The sequence below is a fragment of the Engraulis encrasicolus genome, chromosome 11, assembly GCF_034702125.1.
Source record: "Engraulis encrasicolus isolate BLACKSEA-1 chromosome 11, IST_EnEncr_1.0, whole genome shotgun sequence".
Lineage (NCBI taxonomy): Eukaryota > Metazoa > Chordata > Actinopteri > Clupeiformes > Engraulidae > Engraulis > Engraulis encrasicolus.
Genome location: NC_085867.1, coordinates 53,880,300 through 53,892,936, shown reverse-complemented (window position 1 = coordinate 53,892,936; position 12,637 = coordinate 53,880,300). Strand labels below are relative to the sequence as shown.

At 45.4% G+C, this 12,637-nt stretch overlaps 1 protein-coding gene across 1 annotated transcript in view; it reads left to right on the top strand.

Moving 5' to 3' along the window:
- The window catches only part of hook3 (hook microtubule-tethering protein 3), a 48,636-nt gene that overhangs the window by 20,251 nt on the left and 15,748 nt on the right, over window positions 1–12,637 (top strand). The window contains exons 2-11 of the mRNA XM_063210978.1: window positions 639–724; window positions 1,462–1,534; window positions 1,734–1,784; window positions 2,088–2,220; window positions 3,415–3,482; window positions 3,816–3,878; window positions 4,162–4,245; window positions 7,039–7,202; window positions 9,758–9,898; window positions 11,505–11,706. Coding sequence (XP_063067048.1) covers window positions 639–724; window positions 1,462–1,534; window positions 1,734–1,784; window positions 2,088–2,220; window positions 3,415–3,482; window positions 3,816–3,878; window positions 4,162–4,245; window positions 7,039–7,202; window positions 9,758–9,898; window positions 11,505–11,706 — 1,065 coding nt within the window. The remainder of the gene's footprint in view (window positions 1–638; window positions 725–1,461; window positions 1,535–1,733; window positions 1,785–2,087; window positions 2,221–3,414; window positions 3,483–3,815; window positions 3,879–4,161; window positions 4,246–7,038; window positions 7,203–9,757; window positions 9,899–11,504; window positions 11,707–12,637) is intronic.

Here is a 12,637-nt window from a genome sequence, read left to right as displayed (position 1 = left end):
CTTCCTTGTTGTTCATTTGTCGTTCAACTTCCGATGTTTGCCTCTCGAGGAGGTTGCTCAGGCAATGGATAACAACAACGTGCTGGTTGGACGGAGCATTTTATATGAGAAAGCTGTGGATGGAACTGTCACTCGAACGTGTGCGCCCTTTTTCTACTGGTCTTTTTAAGCGCATATGCAAACTCTTGCCTGTATGTTGCCTGTTGTGTTCTACACTGAGGGGTAACAACTTTAAAAGGGCACATCGCGATTCTGTGAGGAAGCTTCGCGATAGGGGTTCGTGGGTCTGCGTACCGCGATCCCTCGGTTCGATGCAATATCGTTACAGCCTTAGTGAGAAACTGTCTAGGATAAAGTAAATGTGTTCTGTTAACATTACATTACATTACACTAAGCTGACACTTTTATCCAAGGTAAATCACAGATATTGCAGGGTAATAGTTACAGTCCCTGGAGTGGTGATGTGTGGTATAGGTGCCTTGCTCAAGAGCACTTCAGCCATAGAGGGAGGAAGGGATTGGTAAGGGTGCGTATTGAACCTGCAACCTATGTTCTGTAGTCCAATGCCCTACACTGCGGCTGCATAAATGCATAATTAATGAACTTAAATTTGCTATGTGTTTCTGTGTTTTCTTCAGATTCAGACGTTTGGCGTAGAGGCACCATGTAAAACGGTGGAGGATCTCACCAGTGGCGTGGTCATGGCCCAAGTCCTGCAGAAAATGTGAGTCTGTCTGACACACTCCCATCACTCTTAAACCCTCCACAAATTGGTGACGAGCTCTCGAAACAGTCACTAAACACCCCGTCCAATGGGGTCACAGCTCCATCTCGCAAGCAGCCAGTCAGCACCGTACTGACATGATGGCAACTGCCACATTAGCACCCAGCGGAATGTGGATGAGGGGACTCAGCAGAAAGCTCTCGCAAAGCCTTTGAAGTTGAGAGTTAATCAGGGCATAGCTGGGTCTGAAACAAATGAGCTCGTAATCAGCAAATCTTACAGATGTTGCCGTCTGTGTGCTAAAGGGGGAGTAGCCGAAGCAGCTGTCTCTCTCCCCCTCTCCCTTGACAGTAGTGTGGGTGGCTGTGTTTCCGAAAGCGCTGTCTTGCTTGCTGTGGTCCTCTGTTTATGTTTTGTGGGTTTCACGGCTTTGTGCTGGAGTATCCTGTTTGTTTAACTGCGTTAAGTGGGTGATGGATTCTCAGAAGAATCTCGTGTGACGGGATGTTGGTCGGAAAGGGTGCTCGGTTTTGGCTCCGTTTGTGACATGACGGCAAACCAGTACAATGCAGCGGCAAGTGCAACAAATTGTTCGGCCATCATGTTGACTGTCAAAACGTTATCTAATCCTGCTCATCTCTGATTTCCTGTTTGAATGGAAGGACTCGAGTCCTCAATATGTTTTACATAACACCAAGTCATGTGTCTTTCTCTTTTTCTGTCCTTCTTTCACACAGAGATATTGTGTATTTCAATGACAACTGGATAAGCCGGATTAAGTCTGAAGTGGGGGATAATTGGAGATTAAAGGTATGCCATACATCTGTCTCGGCTTTCAGACAAACTGGTATTTTTGGTGGACCACCCCAGGCTGAACTTGTGATTTGAATGGTCTCCCTCTCCCTCTCTCTCTCTCGCTCTCTCTCTCTCTCGCTCTTTCTCTCTCTCTTTCTCTCTCTCTCTCTCTCTCGCTCTCTCTCTCTCTTTCTCTCTCTCTTTCTCTCTCTAGATCAGCAATCTAAAGAAAATCTTAAAAGGAATCCTCGACTACAATCAGGAGGTAAGCTATGTTTGTTCAGCCATGAATTAAATTTCCTTGTGTATACAATAATCCCTCATAGTTCCCGTGTTTCGTTCTAAACTCTCACCCTGACCTTGTGTTCCTTCCACCCCTCCTTTGCATTCTGTCTCTGTTCTGTCGGTTTCCCCCCTATCGTCCATCTCATTCTCTGTCTTTCCACCACCCACCCACCCTTATCTACTATTGTACACCTATTAACATGTTTGTGCGACTGTTGATGATGATACATACACAGTATCGTGTTGAGATTGCATTTGAGCTCCTGTGTATTTGTGTGTGTAGATATTGGGCCAGCAGATTAACGACTTCACGCTACCGGACGTCAACTTGATCGGCGAGCACTCAGACGCGGCAGAGCTGGGCAGGATGCTGCAGCTCATCCTGGGCTGTGCCGTCAACTGTGAACAGAAGCAAGGTGTGTGTGTGTGTGTGTGTGTGTGTGTGTGCATGTTGGAAACACAGAGACTGAAATCCATAGATGGTCAGAAATACAGTACATCCTGCATTTTAATCATCCATTCGTTTCCATATGTTTATGTGGGTACAGTGTACAACAGCATTTAGTGGGCTTCTGCCGTAGATGGTTTGCAGTTGCGTGTGTATGTGCATATGCTTGATAAGCTCTGTGTCTGCTGGTTAAGCATATTGCAGGAGGAGAGCTCTGGGCTCCTGTGGGTAGCAGCCAGCAACACTCTGATCAATCTGACAGGGAACTCCCTACTGGCTGAGCTTGGCTGCGCTTAGTGCACACAGGCACACATACACACACGCACACACACAGTGACAAATGAATCCGCATTTCTATTTATTCAGCGAGTGTCTTAATATTAGTTCATTAGTGTCACAAACATGATGACTGCTCCCACCTGATTGCTGCAGAGGTTTATTTTGCCCCAGCTTTAGAAAGGTGAGGCTGATGGGACACAGCTGGTTGGCTGGCTTGGCAGCTCTCCATTCTCTATTAAATTAGAAAATCTGTTCTTGTGCAGTAGTTACAGTGCACATGCAGTGAATGGTGAAATGACCATGGGTATCCCAGGTTTGAATCTAGCCTGTGTAATTTCAATTCTACCTATATGATCTCTCATTGGCCCACAATTTCATGCTTGCCCTTTACTGTCTTAACACAAATAAAACCTTAAAAGGCCAACTAGAAGGGCATTTGGAGAATGGAGACATACCCCACCAAGTGAATTGCCTGGTTACCACCAGACCTAATCACTCAGATCGGAACGATTGTGTAAAACTAAAGGCAGTATTAGACCAGGTTACCAAGTGAACTCCATTTTCACATCTGTACCAACCACAAATGGACTTCCATGCCTATATGGACCCAGGTTCGAGCCTGGGTTATTTCCCAGCCCTACCCCATCTCTCACTCCCTGTCTCTTCCAATCGGAATCTGTACTCTACTGCTCCTATCCTCAATAAAGGCACGGAATGCCCATACAAAACCCTCTGAACCTCAACCCTGCCAGATATGCCAGGCTGTGGGATCTGTACCCATGGGTTTGCTGCTTCCATGGCATGGAAGGGGTGTCATCGCTTGAGAGGTTAGAATGCAGCAGGGAATATTCTTTCATTTCCTGTCTGTCTGCTGTTTCCACAGAGTACATCCAGACCATCATGGTGATGGAGGAGTCCGTACAGCACGTTGTTATGACGGCCATTCAAGAGGTACCCCTCTCTTCCCCCATATCTTTCTCTCTCTCAATTCAATTAAATGAATCTCTGTGTCTCTGTCGCTGTCGCTCTCTCTCTCTCTCTCTCTCTCTCTCTCTCTCTCTCTCTCTCTCTCTCTCTCTCTCTGTCTCTCTCTCTCTCTGCCCATCATACTTGCACCTCCCCTCTGCCTTTATCTATTTATGCCGGTGTTTCTCTTTTCCCTCTCTCTTTCTTTCTTTCACTGCCCACAATTCAATTCTCTGGAGAAGGGAGGTCAATGGGTTGGTGTGATGTTGACTCAGCAGCGTCACTAAGATAAATAATCTAAATGATTTTCTGCCACAGCTGATGAGCAAAGAAAGCCCAGTCACGGGAGGAAGCGACTCCTACGCTGATCTTGACAGACAGGTAAAGTAAACATGACCCTTGCTCCAGTTCTTCACGTTTTCATTGTGTTCTCCCAGTTTATCCCAAGTTGCTATCTAAGCAAAACCAGTTTTTCCCGATCCAAGCATATTTCTTTTATCGATAGTGTAACTTTCCTCTCACGATAAGGCACAGTGTAATTGCGACGACATAACATTAGCTATTGTAGATACCATGAAACAAGAATTGTGAAGTAAAGTGCTTGTGTTTTTTTTCATCATGAAGTCATCTGGGCTTGACTGGTTCTTGTTTGTACTTCCTGCAGCTGAAGAAGACAGTGGAGGAGCTTAACGATGCTATGGCTACCAAAGAAGAAATCGCCCAGAGATGCCATGAGCTGGATATGCAGGTATGGACTGTTTGCACGCACACACACACATACACACATACACATAGTCACAAGATCTACCATATGTGATATTCTGTTGCACACAGCATATGTGATGGAATTTGAGTAAGTTAATGTCTCCCATTTGTAAGAAACATTTGGCTTTTACATACACACATAACACCCTCTCATATACACTCATTTTGTGCTATCCCATAGTCAGCCATCACATGTATCACATTACATTCATCCATGCTCAATCCCCATGATTTTTTCCCCATAGTGTTTTTTTTTTGTGTGAAGCGGAATGACGCTTGCCATTTGGTCTTGAATTTTGTACAAGCTTGTCAAATGCTTTTTCGTCATCAGTGGCTTCCCATTGTCCGTCTCTGTTTCCTGCGTAGACGTAGATCTGTGTAGCCATGTAACTTCAGCAACAAGTGAAACCCACCTGGTTCCAAGCGCTCGTTCAGCATTTTGCAGCTTGCTCCTTCATGTCAGAACAGACAGATCGGCTAATAAGAGCTGATCTAAAAGAAAGAGCATAAAAAACTGCTGAGCACATATCCTCTCCCAGTTTTTCTGGGTAACTTTACTTCCATTCCAGCCAGTCCCGCCCATCCTAGTACTTACTGACCATTAAAAGGCAAAGTGATGGTAAGACATGAGCTGCCGCCACAGTTCTCCTTTGCCACACTGTCCTGTAGAGCTGTAATATAAGGGCATCATGTTCAAAACTAAGATGTGTTATTCCAACTCTCTCTCTTGTGTGTATTTTTTTGTTGCTGTTTTTTTCCACTTCCTGACTGATGGTAACCTCTGGCCTCTGCCTTTGCTTTAAAGGCCTGCCTTGTTCAAGAAGAACGTGATAGACTGAGGTTTGAGTTAATTGAACTAGAAGAAAGGGTAAATCTGCTTTTCAAAAATATATCCTCCTCTGTTCATTCCCTTCTTCTTTCCTTCCTCCCCACTCTCGCACTCTGTGGCGTTGGCGTTGGCATTGTCTGATGGCCTCCTGGATTTGCTGTCTGCTTTTCATAACAGCACCCCCGAGTGGAATGGAGGCTTTTTAACTCTAAGTGTGTTTGTGTATGCATGTTGGGTGTGTGTTTGTGTGTGCATGTTGGGTGTTAGTTTGTGTGTTTGTGTGTGGGTGTGTGTGTGTATCCTCCATGCGGTCCTAACTCTGGTCACTGGCACACAAGAGGACTAATGCCCTCCCTCTCCCCGCCCGCCTCTCTCATCTTAACCTACCTGTCTGTGTGGGTTTCCATGGCAATGGCTCAGAGTGCTGCTTAGCAACGGTCACCTTGGCAGCCACATACTGTAGCGACATAATCACCACGTGTAGAGAATGTAGAAGATGCTTAGAAGTTGCTTCTCCTAACCGGCACCAGTTCTATCACTTGCGTACATAATGGGTCCCATTTCATGTTTCATTACACACAAGAGCTTCCCTGTCCTCAAAGTCCTTGGGCACGGGACATGTAATTTTTTTTTAAATGTAAAGTTTTTTTCATTACACCGCCATACGAACTTGTCCTTGCTTTATTGTTTGTAAGTGATATCCTATCGACTATCCAGTTTGCATACTGACCCCAAGTGTGCAATCTGTTAATTACTATGGCTTCACTGTGGGTTTATTAAACGGAAGCGCAATAATTCCTTGTTACAGCTCAATGACTGGTCCAAGTTACGAGTCACCGTCCGCCGAATCCACCATCACATTCACCTCTAGAAAGACTAGTCACCTAGAAGCTCACGGAAAAGCGAAGCCATGCTAAACCAAAGCTATGTAGTTCGGTCACGTGTGCAGAATGTGTTTGTGCTGTCAGCACTGCCCGCTTTGCTTTGGTGTGGAGTCCTGAACCCTGCTTCCCATGTCCGGACAGAGCCACCTAAACTGCATGACGCCCCGGTTGGCTCACTTTTCAAGTCGATAAGTTTCAGTTTTTGGTTTTGGTTTGTTTTGTTTTTTTTGGTTCATTTCTTTTTTGGTCATCATTATTTGGACATAAGCTTGTTTTGCATCCATTGTTTTGACATGTCCATCCTTCATTTATGTAAAAAAAAACTGTAAAATTGCCTCCAACTCTTATTATTACCAATATTATTATTAGATATGAATGCTGCCTTTTAGCGTACCTGGCCACCTGTAAAATCATCATGTCAATTTTATGACTTATAACTGTTAATTTATGTAAAAGCAATAATTGCAGTTTGACACCCTATTCCGAAACATATGTGGTACAATTCAGAAGTTAATATAGACTTCTTTACAGCAATGCAGCTTTCAAGTTATGAAATCATGCAGGAGAAGAAAGCAGTCTTTGCAGGGCCCCTGTAGAATGAGTACTTTTCATCATCGTACAGTTACCCCGAGGGAGTAGGAAAAAGCAAAAGACTCAATATCCGTTCTCTAGAAATAGCTTTCAAGATGTTATGAAGTGCTTAGAAGTCGGAAGAAATGTTTGCTTCTTTTTTGCTTATTTTCTGACTAGATGTTTGTGATTCCTTTGTTGTCTTTTCTCCATCACTCTCCTCCGCCTCTCCTTCTTTCTGTCCTCTCCTTCTCTCCCTCCTCCTCCTCCTCTCCTCTCCTGGCCTTCCTCTCCACTTTTGCCTTCTCTCTGTTCTCTCCTCATCTTCATCTTCCCCCTTTTCATCTTTGTCTCCATCCTCTCTTTGCCCCCCTCCTCCTCTCCGCCCTCTGCTCTCCTTCCTCTCTTCCTCCTCCTCTCTGTCCTGTCCTTTTCTCCATCCTCTCTTCCTCTTCCCTCTTCTTCCATCCTCCTCCTCCGTCCTGGCGTGCAGGTGGCCGGGCTGCAGGAGGAGAAGAGCAGCCTGCTGGCGGAGAACCAGGTGCTGATGGAGCGCCTCAACCAGTCCGACTCCATCGAGGACCTCAACAGCCCCGCCGGCCGCAGGCACCTGCAGCTACAGACCCAGCTGGAGCAGCTCCAGGAGGAGACCTTCAGGTGGGCAGGCAGGGAGACCACAGAGGAGGAGATAGGGGAGAGGAGAAATTTCACTACTACTACTGCTAATGATGGTATAATATGATTACAATGCACGGTAATAAGCTGCAGACCCAGTTTGAACAGCTACAGAAGGAGAGCTTCAGGTGGGCAGGCAGGGAGACGACACATGAGGAGATAGGGCAGAGGAGAAATCTCACTACTACTACTCCTACTACGACTACTACTACTACTAATGCTAATACTAATACTGAGAGTATAATATGACTGCAATGCACAGTAATAAGCTGCAGACTCAGTTGGAATAGCTGCAGGACAGGGGAAAACATAGAACGGAGCAGAGCTGGGAAAATGACAGTTGAGCAGATTGGGGCAAGTGGATGAGGGGTGAACAATGGTTATGGATCTGGTTTATAGCACTACTCTAACTGTTCGTACTAATATTTTTATGTGTTCGTACTGTACATTTCACAATTTCCCTGTCGATTATACAATTGGAAATGGAAAGCAGAGGGTTGGAATACTCTAATCATTCTTTTGTGTAGTATGTAGCCGAGAAAAAAAAAACCCACAAACACTAAAACAGGCGATCAATACATTCTGTGGTAATGCTACAATGGCATGGTTAGTCTGCCTGATGTAATTGTAAACCCGTTAGGGCTTTGGTGTCTGACTGTAACAGTGCAGTCGCTGCAGGCCTTGGTCTGTCAGTGCTAAAAAGTGTGTTGGGGGCCATAATTCATTGCAGGCAATCGATGCTGGAGGGATATTGATTCTCTCTTGCGCGCTCTCTCTCTCTTTCTCTTTCTCTTTCTCTTTCTCTTTCTCTTTCTCTTTCTCTTTCTCTTTCTCTTTCTCTCTCTCTCTCTCTCTCTCTCTCTCTATCTCTCTCCTGTGTCCGTATGTTTCGCTGGAGGCACTGCTCTGTGGTCCTGTGTTGTGTGATGTTGTCCGCCAGATTAAAAGCCCATAAAGGCTAATGTAATTGGAGTGTTTAGTGCACAGCTGAGCTACGGTAGATGTATCAGCCCAATACAAGCCCTCCAGCTCTGGTGTGCATGGCAGCCAGGGTTGCTAACCAACAGCTGTCGGGTTTCTCAGCAGGGTTAGCATGTGCGAGGTGTCTCAGCTAAGCTGTGAGCTGCAGCCCCTGCCCCATAGCCTGTGGCCCCTCAGCTCCACCCTGATGCTGCCCCAGTGGAGGTAACAGGTTTCCCCCAATCCCCTAACCCAAGTACCCCTTCCAACCACACAGCAAGAGGTGGACATCCAGGGTCAAGAAAGTAAAAGTCTTGCCACATATTTGTTCCAGCCAAATGGTTGTAAAGATTCTGATTCAGTTCATGTCATCCAAAAGGTTTTAGTTATTTGCAGAAGATTTCTTACTTTAACTAAACCCTTTTGGTTTCTTGCCGACTCACTTATCCAGCTGATGATCAGCAAGTGAAATGATCTCTCCATCATCAAACTTGGCATATTTTTTACTTTTTCAGTCCAGTTTGTCTATCTCTACCAAGACCGCCACCCCCACCAGCACCAATTCCCCGGTCACCCCCCAACACCAGCCCCACCATCCTCCCACCTGCTCTGGGGCATCATCCGGGTCTGGGTCCTGTCTGGGCACTTTTGTCTGTCCACTCCACCGCACTGTCTACCCACTATGACCCCACAGTGATGCACGAGGTCCCATCTGTATTAAAATTTGTGTCAGAAGCTGGTGTAGGTGGCCCTTCAGTCCAATTGTATCAACATATTCACGAGATCATCCTCACTGAAACCTCACTGGTGCACAGAGGTGTGGCAGGGTAGGCGATGTGTTACAGAAGCGTTTGCTAAATTTCTCAAATTGCCCATTTGTTTTTAAAAACAAAAATGTCTGGAGCATGCATAATATAATGTTCCGGTTAACTCAGTTTCTAGATGGAATTTGTTTTTGTGTTTTGCTAGCTTTTCAATCATCGCCTACCCTGAATTTCAAAAGCTTACATTGTATACCAGGTAAGTTCCCTGAACTATGCATCAACATTCCTGCCTGTATAATTGTTGATGCGGACCGGAGCTGCAGAGTCCATGTGTTCACTATGGTCATGGATCAGCCAGTGCAATGGACGCACTATAAAGTGAACTAAATGGTGAACAAGAATGGGGAACGTGTCTAGACAGCTTGAGGCTATCTGTACCGGATGTCAACTCTTTGACCTTTTGTATCTTCATGAAGGCTATGATTTACACCCCTAGTTAAAAAGGTCAATTCAATATCGATATCTTATTATTCGATTTGATGCGATGCGATTCAATTATTTTCGATACTTAAGAATACCGCACGATACGAAACAAAACGATTCGATTCGACTTTTTTTCCAATTACTTTTCCACTTCTATTATGTTATGGAGCTTATGGGCATTGGGCAGGAGCCAGCGATTTGATTATTTTCGATACTTAAGAATGCCCCACAATACGATGCGATTCGATTCAATGGTCAGATTATTGCGCGATATATCGGCACATTTCGATTATTATTTACACCCCTACTTTTAACCCTTGACCTGTGCAGGCTGGAGGCGTCTAAAGACGACTACAGGATCCGCTGCGAGGAGCTGGAGAAGGAGCTGGTGGAGCTGAGGAGCCAGAACGAGGACCTCACCTCGCTGGCCGACGAGGCCCAGTCGCTCAAGGACGAGATGGACGTGCTCAGGTAAAGGGGTCAAAGGTCACGGAGGAGATGAGAAATTAGGGCCGTGTCTCAAATGCCGCACTTGTGCACTTCGGGCACTGTTTTTCAGTGCCTAGGGCGCTCACGCTGAAAATTTCAGTTGAGCCAGTGCACTGAAAGTGCCAGGATTATCCCCTAACAATGGCTGAAAAATTCAGTGCTTGAATGATGGACACTGCACGCACTAAACGGTGGCCATGTTGACAATGACACGGAGGAAATGTGGCATTCAGTTCAGTAGAAGAGTTTGGTCAACAGTCTCCTAATTCTGTAAGTAATGTTGATGGGACACCAACCTGTTCATGCCAACCAAAGTATTTTATGTGTGATTGTTGTCCTTTGGGTTGAAAGACATGGAAATACAAGCACCAGGCGCTGTGCATTGTAAACAGTAGCCAACTCATATTTTGGCGAGCTAATGCCATGCTCAGTCGTCACTTCCAGCGAGGGCACAGTGCATAGTGCTCAAATTGTTCCACGACACTAGACCTCACTGTGTGCACTGTGCACTGACTGTCAGTGCGCTATCAAAAGTGCGTCATTTGAGACATAGCCCATATGTTGTGTGGTGTTATCAAGTGGCAACCTTCCGCTCAAAGTAATGAGGCCAGTTTTTCCCCCCGTTATGGCTGGGGCTGGTTACGGAAGTTTGAAAATCCCATAGACACTTTCCACACACTAAACATGCTTACAGCTTTGTTCAAAGATCGACTTTTCGTCAATTGTGTTGATAGCCACCAATATTGTAACTACGGTTTTATAATTAATATACAAATTTGTAGCAGCTTAAAATAAACCTCGTGTTGTGTACAGTAGAGAAACGGCAGACTGTAATTGCATCCCTCTTGGAGATATGGTTTTATTTTTGTTTGTTGGGCTGCCAACAAACAACTCAAAGTCGGCAACAGATTTTGCTGAAATTGTTCAGCTTGGCTTAGAATCTTGCTTATAAAAATGGATTCATTTTTGCTAAACGATCCCTGGCTCACTTAGCTGCCTTGGCCAATGTCTGCACACACGGTCAGAGTGGCTGTCTACTTCCCAAGAAGAATATAATTCCTGCAATGTTTTCTCACCATGTCTCTTGGCCTTGTTCGATGTCTTGCTTCTCTTCGTGTGTGTGCGCGTGCGCGTGCGTGTGCGTGTTCGTGTTCGTGTGTGTGTCCAACCTTGTACTTCTCTTGATCTTTTTCTCTCCCACGCTATTCCACAGACACTCATCTGACAGGTGCCTAAGCTGAATGGAAAATACTAAATTCCTACAAGATTTTCTCACTATGCATGTTGGTCTGATATCATTGCTTCTCTTACTCTCTCTCTCATTTCTTGGTGTCTACGCATTGCACAAGCACATGCATTGCACAATGTGTCTAAGCTGAATGGGGGAGAGAAAAAAAACCTACCAAATTTTCTCACTACGCACTTGAGTCTAATATCATTGCTTCTCTTGAACTCTCATTCTCGCACAGGCACTTGTCTGACAAGATGTCTAATCTGAATGGGGGGGGAAAAAAAGCCTACAACATTTTCTAACTACGCATGTGAGTCTAATATCATTTGCTTCTCTTGGCCTCTTGTTCGCGCGCAGGCACTCGTCTGACAAGGTGTCCAAGCTGGAGGGCATGGTGGACTCGTACAAGAAGAAGCTGGAGGACATGGGCGACCTGCGGCGGCAGATGAAGCTGCTGGAGGAGAAGAACAACGTCTACATGCAGAACACCGTCAGCCTGGAGGAGGAGCTGAAGAAGGCCAACGCCACGCGCGGACAGCTGGAGACGTACAAGAGACAGGTTCGAGACAATCATACACTTGTGCATGTACACACACACACACACACACACACACACACACACACACACACACACACACACACACACACACACACACACACACACGTTACTTCTTTATTTGGATGAACAGATAAGCATTTCTCGTGGCACAATCCAAATTTGGCTTAAAGGAGTCTTATATAGCATTAAAATATTCTGCTCTTGATGTCCTAAAGATAAAGGTGGCACCTGTGTTTCCAGATAAAATGGCCGCACGCACGCACGCACGCACGCACGCACGCACGCACGCACGCACGCACACACACACACACACACACACACAAAGTTTTCACATGAAATGGCCACACACGCAGACATGCATACATGCATACATGCATACATGCATTTTAAAACAAGGCTAGCTGGATACCTACGAGAGACGGGTGACTTGGAAAGGGAGAGATAGACAAACACGCAGACAACGCATACTGATTGTACTACATGGTGTTTAAAGCTATAAGTTGTTAAAGGTAGGTGTGATGGAGTGACCATCACTAGGGTTGTGAGTGTTTCTGACTGTCACGCCAACGAGCCTGGCTCTTTGGTGTAATGGTCAGAACCCCAGTTTTCTACCCCAGATGGTCTGGGTTCAAGTTCCGACTGGGCAACTCTACTCCCCTTTGCTACAGTAGGCCTAAATAATGATGGGCCTAGGTAATGGTCAATATGTTTAAGGATGTACATGGCGGTTCATTCTCCAGATGGATGTGCTACTTTTTGTGGCAGAGATTGAGCAGTACTTTGCAAATTGTATACATACAAATGCATCACACAGTAGACTTTGTTGTTATTCAATTTTCCTAGTGTTTTGCTGACATAATACCCCGGTATGCCTATTATGTACACATTGTACACTTTGATTTTCATATATCGGACTACTCAGTCTAGTAAC